Genomic DNA, 15,066 nt, shown 5'->3' with positions numbered 1-15,066 from the left:
ATTGAATGCATGCTAATTTGAATATTAATTTATTTTACGATTTGGTTTTGCTTATTGAATGCTCAAATAGGAAAACTACTCCTACTTTGAATGCTAAAATTGGAGAGAACTATGCAAGGCGTATGCATTTGATTAGTTGATAGCTTATAGGGTTTTAGTTGATAGCAAATTTCAGGCGCTCGATATGTCTTTTTTTAGAAAGATAATTAAATGATATTTCGGGTTGACTTTAAGTCTGTCGAGGCTCCACCATATATGAGAGGACGAAGAATCCCGACTGTTGTCGTGGTGGTCATTTCTCTTTCTTCTCCTTATGCTAGACCTTTGGTATGCACTAGGGGGAGGAGGAGTAACGACCATCACCGACGGTCGCAAATGTCAGAGAGAATCAGCGAGGGAGATTCTCCACCATATAGACTCGGCAGACCGATAGTCAACCCGTGATGAATAATAATGATCTATTTTAATTTTTATAGTACATATATTGAATTGTACAAGTTTAATCTTCGAATTATGAATGTAGGAAATGTCGTCATCAGACGATGACAGTCTCCTGGGGGAGTGCAGCTGGTGCAACGACGACCGAGGTCTGTGCGATAGGCCTCACCTAGACGAAGATCGGCGCTTCAACATTAAGCTCCAGGAGACCTTCGATGTTGAAACGGTACGCAACGATGAAAAGTGTTTTTTCATAATTAAGCATGACTTCAACTATTTCAACGTGTAATTTTCATCTTTTACAATTCGAGTAGCTTATCCCATGCTATGAAAGACGCTATGTCTTGGAGAGGATGGATTTTGAAGACCATGAAAATTTCAAAACAAAGAAAATTCACCTAAGGACCCATCATGATGTGGATTTTGAAGTAAATCTGTATAATTCTGAGAGTGTAAACCATTTTGGTTGCAAAAATTGGGAAGCACTTTGCAAGATGTATGGTTTTTATGAGGGTATGCTTGTCACCATGGATCTTGGTGATCCTAACATCGACCAAGATAATATAGACATTTGGGTCCTTATTGATATGCTTCCAATTCTACCGCTATGTGAGTTTCTCAAACATAGCTATTAACTAATTTATATTGTTCATTTCAAAATAGTTGACAGCTTATTTCCATTGATACCTTAATTGCATTGTTCAAACAATGTGCGGAACATGGTAGACATAACCTACTACACAGATGGCTCTAAGTTAACTTATCAGGAGAAAAATCATCTGGTGTCATTTTGTACTGATCTTGAGAATTACAATATCTATTATAAAACTCCTCCACATTATGGTCAATACGTGCCACTAGTGCACGTGTTGAACTATGGTAACATCCATGGAGATGCCATGGTAAGATTTTTTACTATTACGACATCCGTGCATCTTTTTCATAAATTCTTTTAAAACTTAACTACATTGCTAACTACGAAGTTATTACTATGTTTTTCAACAGAAAATCCCGAATGATTGTGTGCCTAATTTGATGTATCAGAATGGTCGCCTTGATGTTTTGAACATACGGCCAGGTCATCCTACGAATCTCACCTGTCCATATCGGATTTCTAAAATAAGTGGAGACATAAAAATCATAGAATGGAAAAAATGTATGGAAAGTCATAAGGAGGTACTTGGAAGCAACATTGTGCGAAGCGCAAGAATTGGAGACAGGATGATCTCCATTCTCCATAATGGAGAGTCAGGGCCTATATTGTTTTATGCTATTTTACCTTAAAGAGGGTATTTAGGTCCTACCTAATACTGATGATCATGTGCTAAGAACAATTAAGTTGAGTTGGTTCGATGACTATGAGGATGATGATTGTATGACTTGTTATTAATAACGAGTAGAAGTTGTATGATGATGATTAGTAGGACTTGTTATTATGATGATGCATGATGCGAGCATGAAGAGTTTTTATATATTAGTGGGTGAAATGAACATGGATTGGATTGAATTGAAGGCAACATGTGGTGCATGTCGAAAGTAGTACTAATCCAAACTTGATCAAGTTAGGATATTAGTATTACTTTCGACATGCACCACACATGTTGCCTTCACTTCAATCTAAGCCATGTTTAGGCATAGTAGTAGCGTTGGTAAACCAAGCATGGAGATAAGAGAGAACACTTCACTCTATTAGCTAGCTAACACCCTAAATTAACCCCCAAAACCCCCTAAACCACCCTCTTAAAAAAACCTCAGCTCCTGCCAGCTGCTGACGCATGGATGCCTTTTGGTCCTGGTTGGTGCTACCAACCGGGACCAAAGGCCCTCCTGCTTAGGCTCGCCGCAGCGGCCACATGGAGGCCCATCTGTCCCGGTTGGTGTAAGAACCGGGACTAAAGGTATAGGGCTTTAGTAGCGACCCTTTAGTCCCAGTTCCCTAACCGGGACAAATGGGCCCTATGAACGGGGATAAATGACCCTTTTTCTACTAGTGATAAGTAAATTTATTCTCATCAATAGTAGTAGGAGCAAAGTCAACAAAATAGTTATCATGAGATACTTGATTTACATAATCAATATGAGCATTGAAATGATGATGACATGTTTCATGGCTATCATTATTCTTTATATCATAAGTGTCATCACAATAATCATCATAGGTAGCAAGTTTGTTCTCATAATAATCAATTGAAACCTCTTCCAAAATAGTGGATTCGTCATTAAATAAAGTCATGACCTCTCCAAATCCACTTTCATCAACATAATCATCATAAATAGGAGGCATACAATCATCACAATAAATTTTCTCATCAAAACTTGGGGGACTAAAAATATCATCTTCATCAAACATAGAATCCCTAAGCTTATGGCTTTGCATATCGTTAGCATCATGGATATTCAAAGAATTCATACTAACAACATTGCAAACATGCTCATCATTTATGTCAAACATTTTATTGAATTCTTCTTCTATCAATTGAGCATAATTTTCCTTTCCATCATTTTCAAGAAAGACATGATAAGACGAATAATATGAGGCCACCTCAATTCCATTTTTTGTAGTTTTCTTTTATAAACCAAACAACTGATAAAACAAGAAACTAGAAGATTCAATTGTAAGATCTAAAGATATACCTTCAAGCACTCACCTCCCAGGCAATGGCGCCAGAAAAGAGCTTGATGTCTACTACACAACTTGTTCTTGTAGACTTGTGTTAGGCCTCCAAGCGTAGAGTTTTGTAGGACAGTAGCAAATTTCCCTCAAGTGGATGACCTAAGGTTTATCAATCCGTGGAAGGCGTAGGATGAAGATGGTCTCTCTCAAACAACCCTACAACCAAATAACAAAGAGTCTCTTGTGTCCCGAACACACAAAATACAATGGTAAATTGTATAGGTGCACTAGTTCGGGGAAGAGATGGTGATACAAGTGTAGCAACGATAATAGATATTGATTCTTGTAATAGGAACAATAAAAACAACAAGATAGCAAGTAACAAAAGTGAGCACAAACGGTATTGCAGTGCTTGAGAAAGAGGCCTAGGGTCCGTACTTTCACTAGTGTAATCTCTCAACAATGCTAATATAATTGGATCACATAGCCATCCCTCAATGTGCGATGAAGAATCACTCCAAAGTTCCTATCTAGTCGAGAACATAAGAAGAAATTGTCTGTAGGATACAAAACCACCTCAAACTTATCCTTTTCGATCGGTCTATCCAATAGTTTGTACTAAAATAACAAGTTATCCTTTTTTGATTGATCTATCTAAGATTCCATACTAAAATAACACCATATGACACACATCATCCAACTCTAATGTATCACGCCCAATATGCGATCCTATCCGAGAGGAACTCAAAGGTCCCACCAAGGATATAGTTGCATATTGAAACGCTTTTACAAGGTGGATATCATTACATAGTACCATTACATGATAGCTGGGGATACATACAAAGGCATACAAATGCCACAAGAATACATCAAACATCATACATAAGAACAACATACAACTACAGATGAAACATAAACAGAAACTCAAACGATATCCACCCTGCTAGCCCAGGCTGTCGACTAGGAACCTATCCCCTGAACGAAGAAGAACTCCAAAACAAGCAAACGTCGCTCTCACGTCAGATCATCGCATTACATGTACCTGCAACTGTTGTTGTAGTAATCTGTGAGCCACGAGGACTCGGTAATCCCATTACCATGGGTATCAAGACTAGCAAAGCTTAATGGGTATGGAAAGAATAAGTGGTGAGGTTGCAGCAGCACTAAGCATTGTATGATGCCTAACTTTTGAGTACAAGAGTAAGATGAGAAACTACGCAAACGGTCGCAAACTAGTAATGATCAAGAAGTGATCCTGGACTACTTACGTTCAGACATAACCCCACCGTGTTCTCTTCTCGACTCACTCGAAAAGAGATGGTCACGGTTACACACGCGGTTGGTGTATTTTAATTCGGATCTGATGTCAAGTTCTCTACAACTGGATATTAAAAATTCCCATCTGCCACATAACCGCGGGCACGGCTCTCGAAGGATTAAACCCTGCAGGGGTGTCCTAACTTAGCCCATGACAAGCTCACGATCCATGGAGACAATCCCCCATCACGTGACAACCCGATCAAACTCGGGATCCCGGTGCATAAGACATTTCGACAATGGTAAAACAAGTACAACATGACCTCCCGACATGCTGACACCCTGATAGTAGCCACGCGTATCTCGTCTCAGGTCACGACGAATGAGCTACGCGTACAGGTGCCAAAATACCCCAAGTTGCCCCGGGGCGGCCCCGCACAGTGCTCTAGTTTGGATCAGCACCAACGGCACTGGCCCCCCTATATTATGTGGAATTAAGAATCCTCGGGTTCATGACGCCCTATGCAAATTAATTATTTAGTTCAATATTATTATGTTGGAAAATGTTAAAACCAATGTTGGGCCTTGCTGGAAGAGTTTTATTCAAAGCAAACTGTCAAGGGGGGCCCATGAACCCCGACCGTGTTAGGAACGCAAAAATCAAGAAACATAGCACCGGTATGATGGACACTAGGGTGACAAGAGTGGAAAAAAGCACCCAGCAAAAGGCTAAGCCTTCCACCCTTTACCAAGTATATAGATGCATTAATTAAATAAGAGATATTGTGATATCCCAAGATATCCATGACATCCATGTCCCAACATGGAATAACCTGCAACTAGCAACACTATAAGAGGGGCTGAGAAAAGTGGTAACATAGCCAAACAACGATTTTCTGGGGCGGTGGAAAAGGTTAGAGGCTGTTTCATGGCATATAGGGAGGCTTGTTAACAAGTGGTCGGTAGCGCGACATAGCGATAGCATCGAGACAACTAGCATAGCAAAGATAGTAGTGAGATCCAGGATAAAGGTCATCTTGCGTGAGATCCCACTAGGAAGAAGACCATGTCCATGAAGAAGAGAACCAAGATAGTCGAACGAATCCTCATGATCGCAACGAAACAGGAACTATCGAGAAGAAGCACAACCGGAAAGAAGCAAACAACATGGTAAACACGCAACACAAAAACATGACATGAATCTTAACCAAGTATGATGCATGACAAGGCTACATGATACTACTCATGGCAAGAGAGGATGCATACGAGAACATCACATCAAAGCAAGTTTAAATGAGGCCGGAAACAACATATAACAATTCCGGTAAGTCCTCATATGCGAATTTCGAAATTGGTGCAGATCTGAATAACACATTATGTTGAAGTTGTTAAACATCAAGTTTAAGTGCACCATGATGATCTACATGTTTTTATAGTCAAGTTACATATAAAATTCATTTAATTCGGAGCTACGACCTAGAAGATATGAGCAAATCAAGTTTAACATGGAATTGATGCAAAATGCATACAAACATCAAGCAAACACACTCAAAACATGGACGCAACCAGATGATATGAATCCACGCACAAAACCAAGCAAGTTTCATATAGAGCATGCTCCAAACGGAGCCACGGTTCAACACATACACATGAAACAAGTTTAAAGGACAAGCTGTCCAAAACAACAACTAGCCATATTCCAAGCATCAAAACAACATGCTACAGGAACAAGACTGACACAACCATGACATGCACTTGAAGAACAGGTAACATGCTTCAAATAACATCAAGGTTCAGGTTCTTAGGCATCAAGTTTAAACCAACATGATCAATGCAACAAGCTACTTTATAACACATATTAGGACTGTGAAAAACAGGGCATACATGTGAGAAGGAATAACATGTTGACATGTTGGAGGCATGGAACGATGATGCTACAGTGTAAGAACATAGCAAGAAAAAGCATGGTATTAAAGTACAGGTTAAACATGGCAAAACATGATTACTAAGGATCTCCATATAACCCGTAGATCAATGGCATTCATCAAGATAAGATTGCAAGTTATAACAGATTCTCAGACTGAAAAACGGAGTATGGCAGAAAACAGATTCATGATGCATACTTTGAGACAAAAAAATTATATGCTACAGGAACTATTCATGGAAAAAAGAGCATGTAAAGCATGTACTAGACACACTTAACAAAACATCATTATTGAGCATGATCATTAGAGCAACAGATTTGATGATAGCTTCAAGTGAACATGGCAAGATGATATAACAGACTTAGTGAAAACTGGGCATGTTGACATTTATATTTTTAAGTAACTTGAGGGCACCAAAATAATAAGGTACATCATGTTATAATTAAAAACAAGGGTAGGGATGGATAGATCATAATATGGGCATCAAAACTTGATCAATGAACATCTCCAGATTATGCATAGATTTGATGTTAGCAACAGACAAACATGGCATCACAATATAACAGTTCAGACTTAGCATAACAGTAACAACAAGTACGCTACTTGGCAAGCTTGTGCTAGTCACCATAGGGCATATCATGATAAATGGATTACACCACTGCAAAGACGGCATTATTATCCTTCTAAAACATTTAGGCATGTTGCTCCAAAGAAAAACACACAAAATGCTATGAAAAAGACAAAATGACATGTTACAGCAGATTTCAGCAGGTTATATCACTTAGCACTTTTGCAACAATGATTCAGGCATCAAGGTGAATAATAACATGCATGCAAAGTACACTATCATGAAGAGCATCCAGAGATGAACAATTCGACATATCATACACTCCAATCGGAGCAACATGCACAAAGTTATGAGCCACAGAAGATGCACACATGAGCTAAAAAACTTAGGGACTTAGGGAAAGCAACAACCTCACAGAGGCTAGGTCGAACGTGTCCGGGTCACGATGGTTGACTCCGGCGAGGTGGCCAGCGAAGATGGCCCCGGACGGGTGCGCGTGGCGGTTCCGGGCCGGATCTCGCCGGATCCGGCCGAATCCCGGCGAGGGGCGGCGTGGGGAGGCATGAGGAGTCGGTGGAGGCGGTCGGCGACGAGGTCCAGGTCGCCGGCGGCGAGGTCGGTGGCGACGGGGCGGTGCTAGCGGCTGGCGCCGGGAGGCGGCAGCGGCGCGGCACCGATGGCGAACGGCAGCGGCGCGAGGTGGCGCCGCGGGAGGCCGAGGCGACGGACGACGGCGGCTCCGGGGCGACGCGGGCGGCGCTCGGGCCCTGGATGGCCTTGTGCAGGCCCCGCGAGGGCCCGGCCGGCTGTGGCGGCTGGGGGAGAAGCTGTGGGTTAGCATGAATTTGAAAGCGGACTAGGGTTAGGGTAGGTTTTCTCTCAGATTTGGACGAGGGAGGTGTTTAAATAGGTAGAGGGGGCTAGGAGAGGAGCTTTTGAGTGCGGTTTTCGCCCACACGATCGTGATCCAACGGCGAAGAGCATGGAGGCGAGTTTGATGGCTAGTGGGCTCCTGTGGAGAGGTGTTGGGCTGCAAAGAGAAGGAGGGCTTCGGTCCGGTTCGTCTCGGAGTACCGAAACGCCCGACGGTTAATGGGTTAACCGTTGGGGCATCAAAAGACCTCGAAATGGAACGAAATTTGACAGGCGGTCTACTAGTGATACAACAAGACCGCTCGTAAACTCTCGGCCCATTCCGAGAATGTTTTTCTCCCACTCATAAACAAGATTTCAGAGGTGCAGCGGGTGCGTGTGTGAGTGTCAGATTCCAAAACGGACAACAGAGAAAAATGCCGAACATGACCGGATGCAAGAGTTGAACATGAATGCAAATTCAATGCACATGATGACATGTCAAAGTGCAACACGCAAGCGAATGACATGGTAATGACGGCGAATAACTGGAAGACATCTGGCGCGTCGGTCTCGGGGTGTTAGATAATGTCACCTAGATACTCCAATGTCACCGCGAGTATTCGTGAGTTGATTATACGATATGCATCAAACAATTTCAGATTCATAATACTCAATCCAACACAATGAATCTCAAAGAGTGCCCCAAGATTTCTATCGAAGAAACAAAGACGAGAACGTGCATCAACCCCTATGAATAGATTACCCAAATGTCACCTCGGGAATCCGCGAGTTGAGTGCCAAAACACACATCAAGTGAATCAATGTGATACCCCATTGTCAGCACAGGTATTCATAGCAAGACATACATCAAGCATTCTCAAATCATCCACAAAAGTATTCAATCCGATAAGAACGAAATCTCAAAGGGAAAACTCAATTCATCACAACAAGATAGAAAGGGGAAAACACCATATGATCCAACTATATTAACAAAGCTCGCGATACATCAAGATCGTGCCAACTCAAGAACACAAGAGAGAGAGAGAGAGAGATTAAACACATAGCTACTGGTTATTCTTTCCGATTGATCTATCAAGAGTTCGTACTAAAATAATACTAAGTTATTCTTTCCGATCGATCTATCAAGAGTTCGTACTAAAATAACACCAAAGCAAATTTAGATTCATAATACTCAATCCAACACAAAGAACCTCAAAGAGTGCCCCAATATTTCTACCAGAGAAACAAATGACGAGAACGTGCATCAACCCCTATGCATAGACGAGAACGTGCAGGGTGCTGGAACAAGGTCTAGATTGGTTTTTCGTGGCTACAAAGGCTTGCGGCGGCGGAACTTCTGATCTAGGGTTATTTCTTGGGGTTTCTGTATTTATAGGATTTTTTGGTGATGGTTTCACGCGAAGATGGGACTTGAGGTGACCACAAACCACCTGCACACGGGCAAGGGCTCAGGCGCGCTCTGGTGGGTTGTTGTAACGACCCGAGACCGACGCTCCAGATGCCTTCCAGTTATTTCATTGCCGCCGTGTGTTTTATTTGCTTGGTGCATTTCATCATGTCATCATGAGCATTGTATCGGCATGTTTTCACAAAACTTGTATGCGTTTGTAGTGCCGCTTCTCGTTTCGTCTCGGTGTTCTTTCTCATACCGACCAGGTTTTGCTTCCCTCTTGTATGGCCGCATAACCTCTCCGCACAACCCACACTCTTTGCTGCCTTGTCCGAAAACCTCTCCCGAACCTGAACTTGGCTCTCGTGACCAATGGGTTCGGATCATCCCCAAATATCCCTAAAATATCTTCGGTCCTTTGTTAGACTCTCCTAGCCTATTTTTCTCGGACCGTCCGATGTCGATCGGAGGGCCCGTATAGCTCCTACCCTAATCCCACCACTATATAAACCAGCCTACCCTAACACTACTCTACCCAATCCCATCCACGCCGCTGCCGCTCTCTTTCTTCCCCTCGGGATCCATCCCCACCAACCACAGCCTCCGACCATATCCCCGTTTCTTCGCACAGCCGCCCGAGCATCACGATCCCGAGTGGATCGAGAGCTTCGCCTCCAAGCCCCGCCACCTCCAGCTGATCTCCAGTGCGCCCCAGCTCCACCTCGTGTGCACGCCTCCTCATGCCCGAGCCGAGCTCCTCGATCCACCCTCGTGCTTGTCCTTCCTTTTCCTCTACCTCGTCAGCCTTGACCCCGCGCCACAGGCACATATCCGGCCAGCCACCAGTGACAACCAGCACCACCAGGTTGTGCCCCTGTTTCCTTCTCTCTCCCTCGAGTTCTCTCTCTCTGGTTCCTCAAATTCCCTTTCTTCTCTCTATTCCACATGACGCCATGGATGCAACAGCTCGACCCCGCCGTGGCCTCGACTCCTCCGCTCCAGTCGCCGTCGCCGGAATGCCACCATAGAGCCAAGGCCGAGCCCCATGGCGCCCGTCATCAGCGACCCAAGCGCGCTTGAGATGCCCTTCCTCCAGCTGGCCTCCTTCGAGCGCTGCCCCTTGCCAACCTCCTCTGCCTGCCGCCCCTCTCGGTCGGATCTCCTCATCCGGCCTCTCCATTTTCTTTTCGCTCTCTGCTCCTAGTTGCTTCTGACAGTCGCCGCCGTTGTCACCTTGTGTTGTAGAACCCCGCCAATCTCCTCGGCTCTAGTCACCCTCGCCGGAGAGCACCACCGTTGCGCTGACTCTGCTTCACCTGAGCTGCAGGGTCCTCTTTCTGCTTCGCTCCGTGCTAAGTCCCGCTTCCGTTGACAGTCTCGTTGCTCGATCTGGTCGAGTCATCGACCACGATGCAGCAGGCCCAGCGCGTCTCGAGGCCCAACTCCAACACACTGCACACTCCGGCCCAGCCCCTGCACCAGCGGGCCTTAGCCCATGGTGAGTGCCGAGTCCGCCCAGATTCAGCCTGATGACGTTTTTTCAGGATCTGCGAATTTCTCAGTATTCCAGGAATTACTGTTTTGCAGAAAAAACCCTAGTGTTCATGCATCTAATAACTAACTAGCCGTGCATCATATGTAAAATTCTTAGAATTTCATCTATTTTCACAGTTAAATATGTAAAATGCTTAGAATTTCATCTAGTTTCACAGTTGGATATTGTGAAACTAGATGAAATTCTAAGCATTTTACATATTTAAATCATTTACATATGATGCATGGTTAATTAGTTATTAGATGCATGAACACTAGGGGTTTTTCTGCAAAACAGTAATTCCTGGAATATGGAGAAATTTTGCAGATCCTGAGAAAAATGTCATCGGGCTGAATCTGGGTGGACTGGGCGCTCACTATGGGCCAAGGCCCGCTAGTGCAGAGGCTGGGCCGGGGTGTGCAGTGTGTTGTAGATGGGCCTGTTGCGTCGTGGTCGACGACTCGACCAGATCGAGCGAGGAGACTGTCAACGGAAGCCAGACTTGGTGCGGGGCAAAGCAGAAAGAGGACCCCGCGGTTCAGGTGAAGCAGAGTCACCGGCGGCGGGGTGCTCTCCGGCGAGGGTGACTAGAATTGAGGCGATTGGCGGGCTCCTACAACACAAGGTGACAGCGGCGGCGACTGTCAGAAGCAACTAGGAGCAGAGAGCGAAAAGAAAATGGAGAGGCCGGAGGAGGAGGTTCGACCGAGAGGGGCGGCGTGCAGAGGAGGTTGGCAAGGGGCAGCGCTCGAAGGAGGCCAGCTGGAGGAAGGGCATCTCAGGCGCGCTTGGGGTCACCGACGATGGGCGCCATGGGGCTCGGCCACGGTTCTATGGTGGCGTTCCGGCGACAACGACCGGAGCAAAGGAGTCTAGGCCACGGTGGGGTCGAGATGTTGCATCCATGGCGTCCTGTGGAATAAAGAGAAGAAAGGGAATGTGAGGAACCAGATAGAGAACTCAAGGGAGAGAGAAGGAAACAGGGGCATGGCCTGGTGGTGCTGGTTGCTGGCCGAAGATGTGTCTGTGGCGCGGGGTCAAGACTGACGAGGCCGAGGCAAAGGAAAGTTGGGAGCGAGGGTGGATCAAGGAGCTCGACTCCTTGACGAGCGAAGGCTCAGGCACGAGGAGGCGTGCACACGAGGTGGAGCTCGGGTGCACTGGAGATCAGCCGGAGGTGGCGGGGGTTGGAGGCGAAGCGCTCGATCCACCCGGGATCGAGATGCTCGGGCAGCTGCGCGGAAAAACGGGGATATGGTCGGAGGCTGTGGTTGGTGGGGATGGATCCCAAGGGGAAGAAAGAGAGCGGCAGCGGTGCGGATGGGATTGGTTAGTCTAGGGTTAGGGTAGGCTGGTTTATATAGCAGTGGGATTAGGGTAGGGGCTACACCGGCCCTCCGATCGTAATCGGACGGTCCGAGAAAAATAGGCTAGGAGAGTCTAACAAAGAACCAAAGATATTTTAGGGATGTTTGGGGATGATCCATACCCATTGTTCATGACAGCCCGGTTCAGGTTCAGGAGAGGTTTTCGGACAAGGCAGCAAAGAGTGTGGGTTGTACGGAGAGGTTATGCAGCCATACAAGAGGGAAGCAAAGCCTAGTCAGTCTGAGAAAGAACACCGAGACGAAAGGAGAAGCGGGACTACGAACGGATGCAAGTTTTATGTAAACATGCAGATGCAATGCTCATGATGACATGATGAAATGCAACAAGCAAATAACACACACGGCGGCAACGAAATAACTGGAAGGCATCTGGAGCATCGGTCTCGGGTCCTTACAGTTGTGCTCACCTCCTTCACCTTCTGGTTATCCCACGAAGCTTCTAGTGCCTCTTTTGTTCCAAAAAATCGTCAAATTTTTTGTTGCATTTGGAGAACTTTTATTTCTGAACCAAAAACAACACCATGGTAGTTCTGCTGAAAACATCGTCAGTCTGGGTTAGTTCCATGCAAATCATACCAAAACCATATAAAATTGTTGTGAACATGGCATGAATACTTCATAAATTGTAGATACGTTGGAGACGTATCAGCATCCCCAAACTTAATTCCTACTCGTCCTCGAGTAGGTGAATGATAAAACAAGTAATTTATGAAGTGTGAATGCTAGCATAGTGCATAGGTTTGATCAATGATAATTTCAATCACTTTTCCTAGCATCATAACAACAACTCTTTCTCATAAAACTCATCATGATAAAGTGGCAATTCAAAGCGGAATTTTTTTTGTGGAATGCTACTTGTCATACTCATCATATACTCTTTCTTTTGTATCATGGACATTTGGACTTGAATGATTGAAAGCAATAGACTATAATTTGACATGAATACATGAATAGTCAAGCATACTAACAAGCAACCATGTCTTTCAAAATATCAATGCTAAAGAAAGCTATCCCTAGCCCATTATGCTCAATCATTGATCCATTCATGAAACACACTCAAATATAAGCTACATCCAATGCAAAAGTACGACAATAGTGCTCCCTAGTTGGTGCTTTATAAGATAAGATGGAGACTCAAATAAAAATAAAAATTGCATAAATTAAATAGATAGGCCCTTCACAGAGGGAAGCAAAGATTTGTAGAGTTGCCAGAGCTCAAAGCTTAAATTGAGAGATAAAATATTTTGAGAGGCATACTTTTCCCGTCAATGAAAACGACCAAGAATTCCCAACACTTTCCATGCTAGATATATCATAGGTGGTTTACAAACATAACATAAAGTTTATTCCTTTTTCCACTATACTTTCACACTCCATGATTAGCCGTATCCACGGGTGCTGTCCATACCAATACTTTCCAAGGAATTTAATATTTGACAACATAAAGTAAATTTCTTTTTCATTTCGGGACTGGGCATCCCTATTACCACCGTACTCTCGTGCAATGACAAGTGAATAAACACTCATCTTGAGAATAACACATCTAGCATGGAAAATATTAGCCACCCCTTGTCGCTTCATGAGCGGTACAAGCATGCAAAAAGGAAATTCATTTTGAAAATTAAAGATGGCACATACAAATTTACTTAGAACAACACAGAAATACCGCATATAGGTAGGTAATGTGGAGTCATGTGGCAAGACTGGGTTTAAGGATTTTGGATGCGCAAATAGTATTCCCACTTAGTACAAATGGAGTCTAGCAAATAGATTGAGAAACAACCAACGAAGAAACAAAAACGATCATAAACGAGCATTAAACATAACTAACCACGAGTAATAAACCACAAGTAGGATGTAACTTCATTGCATAACTATTGACTTTCATGCTTGCATAGGGAATCACAAACCTTAACACCAATATTCTTACTAAAGCATAATTACTCACCAACATGAGTCACATATTATTATCTCCATATCTCAAAACTATTGCAAGGAATCAAACTTATCATATCCAATGATCTACATGAAAGTTTTTATTATATCCCTCTTGAATATCCATCACTTTGGGACTAAATTTATATATTACCATTGCTAATAACAAGCTCTCAAATAAATTAAGTGAAGCATGAGAGCAAATGAGAAACTACTCCAAAAAGATATAAGTGAAGATCAAATGAGTAGTTAAGTAAATAGGTAGCTATGTGATGACTCTCTCTTATTAAAAAGTTTCAGATCTAAGTATTTATTAAAACAACAAGCAAAACAAAATAAAATGAAAATCTAAGGATAGCACACATCATGTGTAGATGCAAGAACTTAGGCTCAACCGGTACTAACCGATAATTGTTGAAGAAGAAAGGTGGGATGCCTACCGGGGCATCCCCAAGCTTAGATGCTTGATACTTGTTGAAATATTAATTTGGGATGCCTTGGGCATCCCCAAGCTTGAGCTTTTGTGTCTCCTTAATTCCTTTTATATCACTGTTTCCCTAAATCTTAAGAACTTCATCCACACAAAACTCAAAAAGAACTCGTGTATAAATCAATGCAAAAACCTTATGATTCTCTACTGTAGCAAATCACTAAAATTATTATTCAACATTGCATACTAAATGCCTCTGCATATTTAATAATCCTATCCTCAAATAGAATCATTAAATAAGCAAACATATGCAAACATAACAAAAATCTGCCAAAACAGGATAATCTGTAAACGAAGCAAGAATTCAACTCCAAAAATTCTGAAAATTTACCACATTTTATTAAATTTATCATAGCTTATTGTGTAAAAAAATCCAACATTTTATCACATTCTGACTTCTTTTTTCAAGAATTCATGCACTAGCATGCAACTTTCTGTTTTCAAACAGCCACATATAGACTTGTAAAATAAGCATGGCAAAGGCTATACTTGACATTTTTATTGAAATGAAAGATGCAAAACATTATTCTAAATAATAGCAAGCAAATCCTAACAAAATATAATGACGCTCTGATAACCCATAAGTATAGGGGATCAATTGTAGCCTTTCTTGATAAGTAAGTGTGTCGAACCCAACAAGGAGCTAAAGGT

General features: G+C 43.2%; 1 protein-coding gene across 1 annotated transcript; it reads left to right on the top strand.

Moving 5' to 3' along the window:
• The first annotated feature begins 526 nt into the window (after positions 1-526).
• On the top strand, positions 527-1,722 carry LOC147964965 (uncharacterized). Its single transcript, XM_087527069.1, has 4 exons — positions 527-664; positions 753-1,055; positions 1,134-1,340; positions 1,444-1,722. The coding sequence occupies exons 1-4, from the start codon at positions 527-529 to the stop codon at positions 1,720-1,722; spliced, it is 927 nt and encodes a 308-aa protein (XP_087383195.1).
• Positions 1,723-15,066: the final 13,344 nt, after the last annotated feature.

Source organism: Triticum urartu, chromosome 6A (genome assembly GCF_056163025.1).
Source record: "Triticum urartu cultivar PI428250 chromosome 6A, HENAU_Tu73, whole genome shotgun sequence".
NCBI classification, from domain to species: Eukaryota; Viridiplantae; Streptophyta; class Magnoliopsida; order Poales; family Poaceae; genus Triticum; species Triticum urartu.
This window is presented reverse-complemented; position numbering and strand designations above follow the sequence as displayed.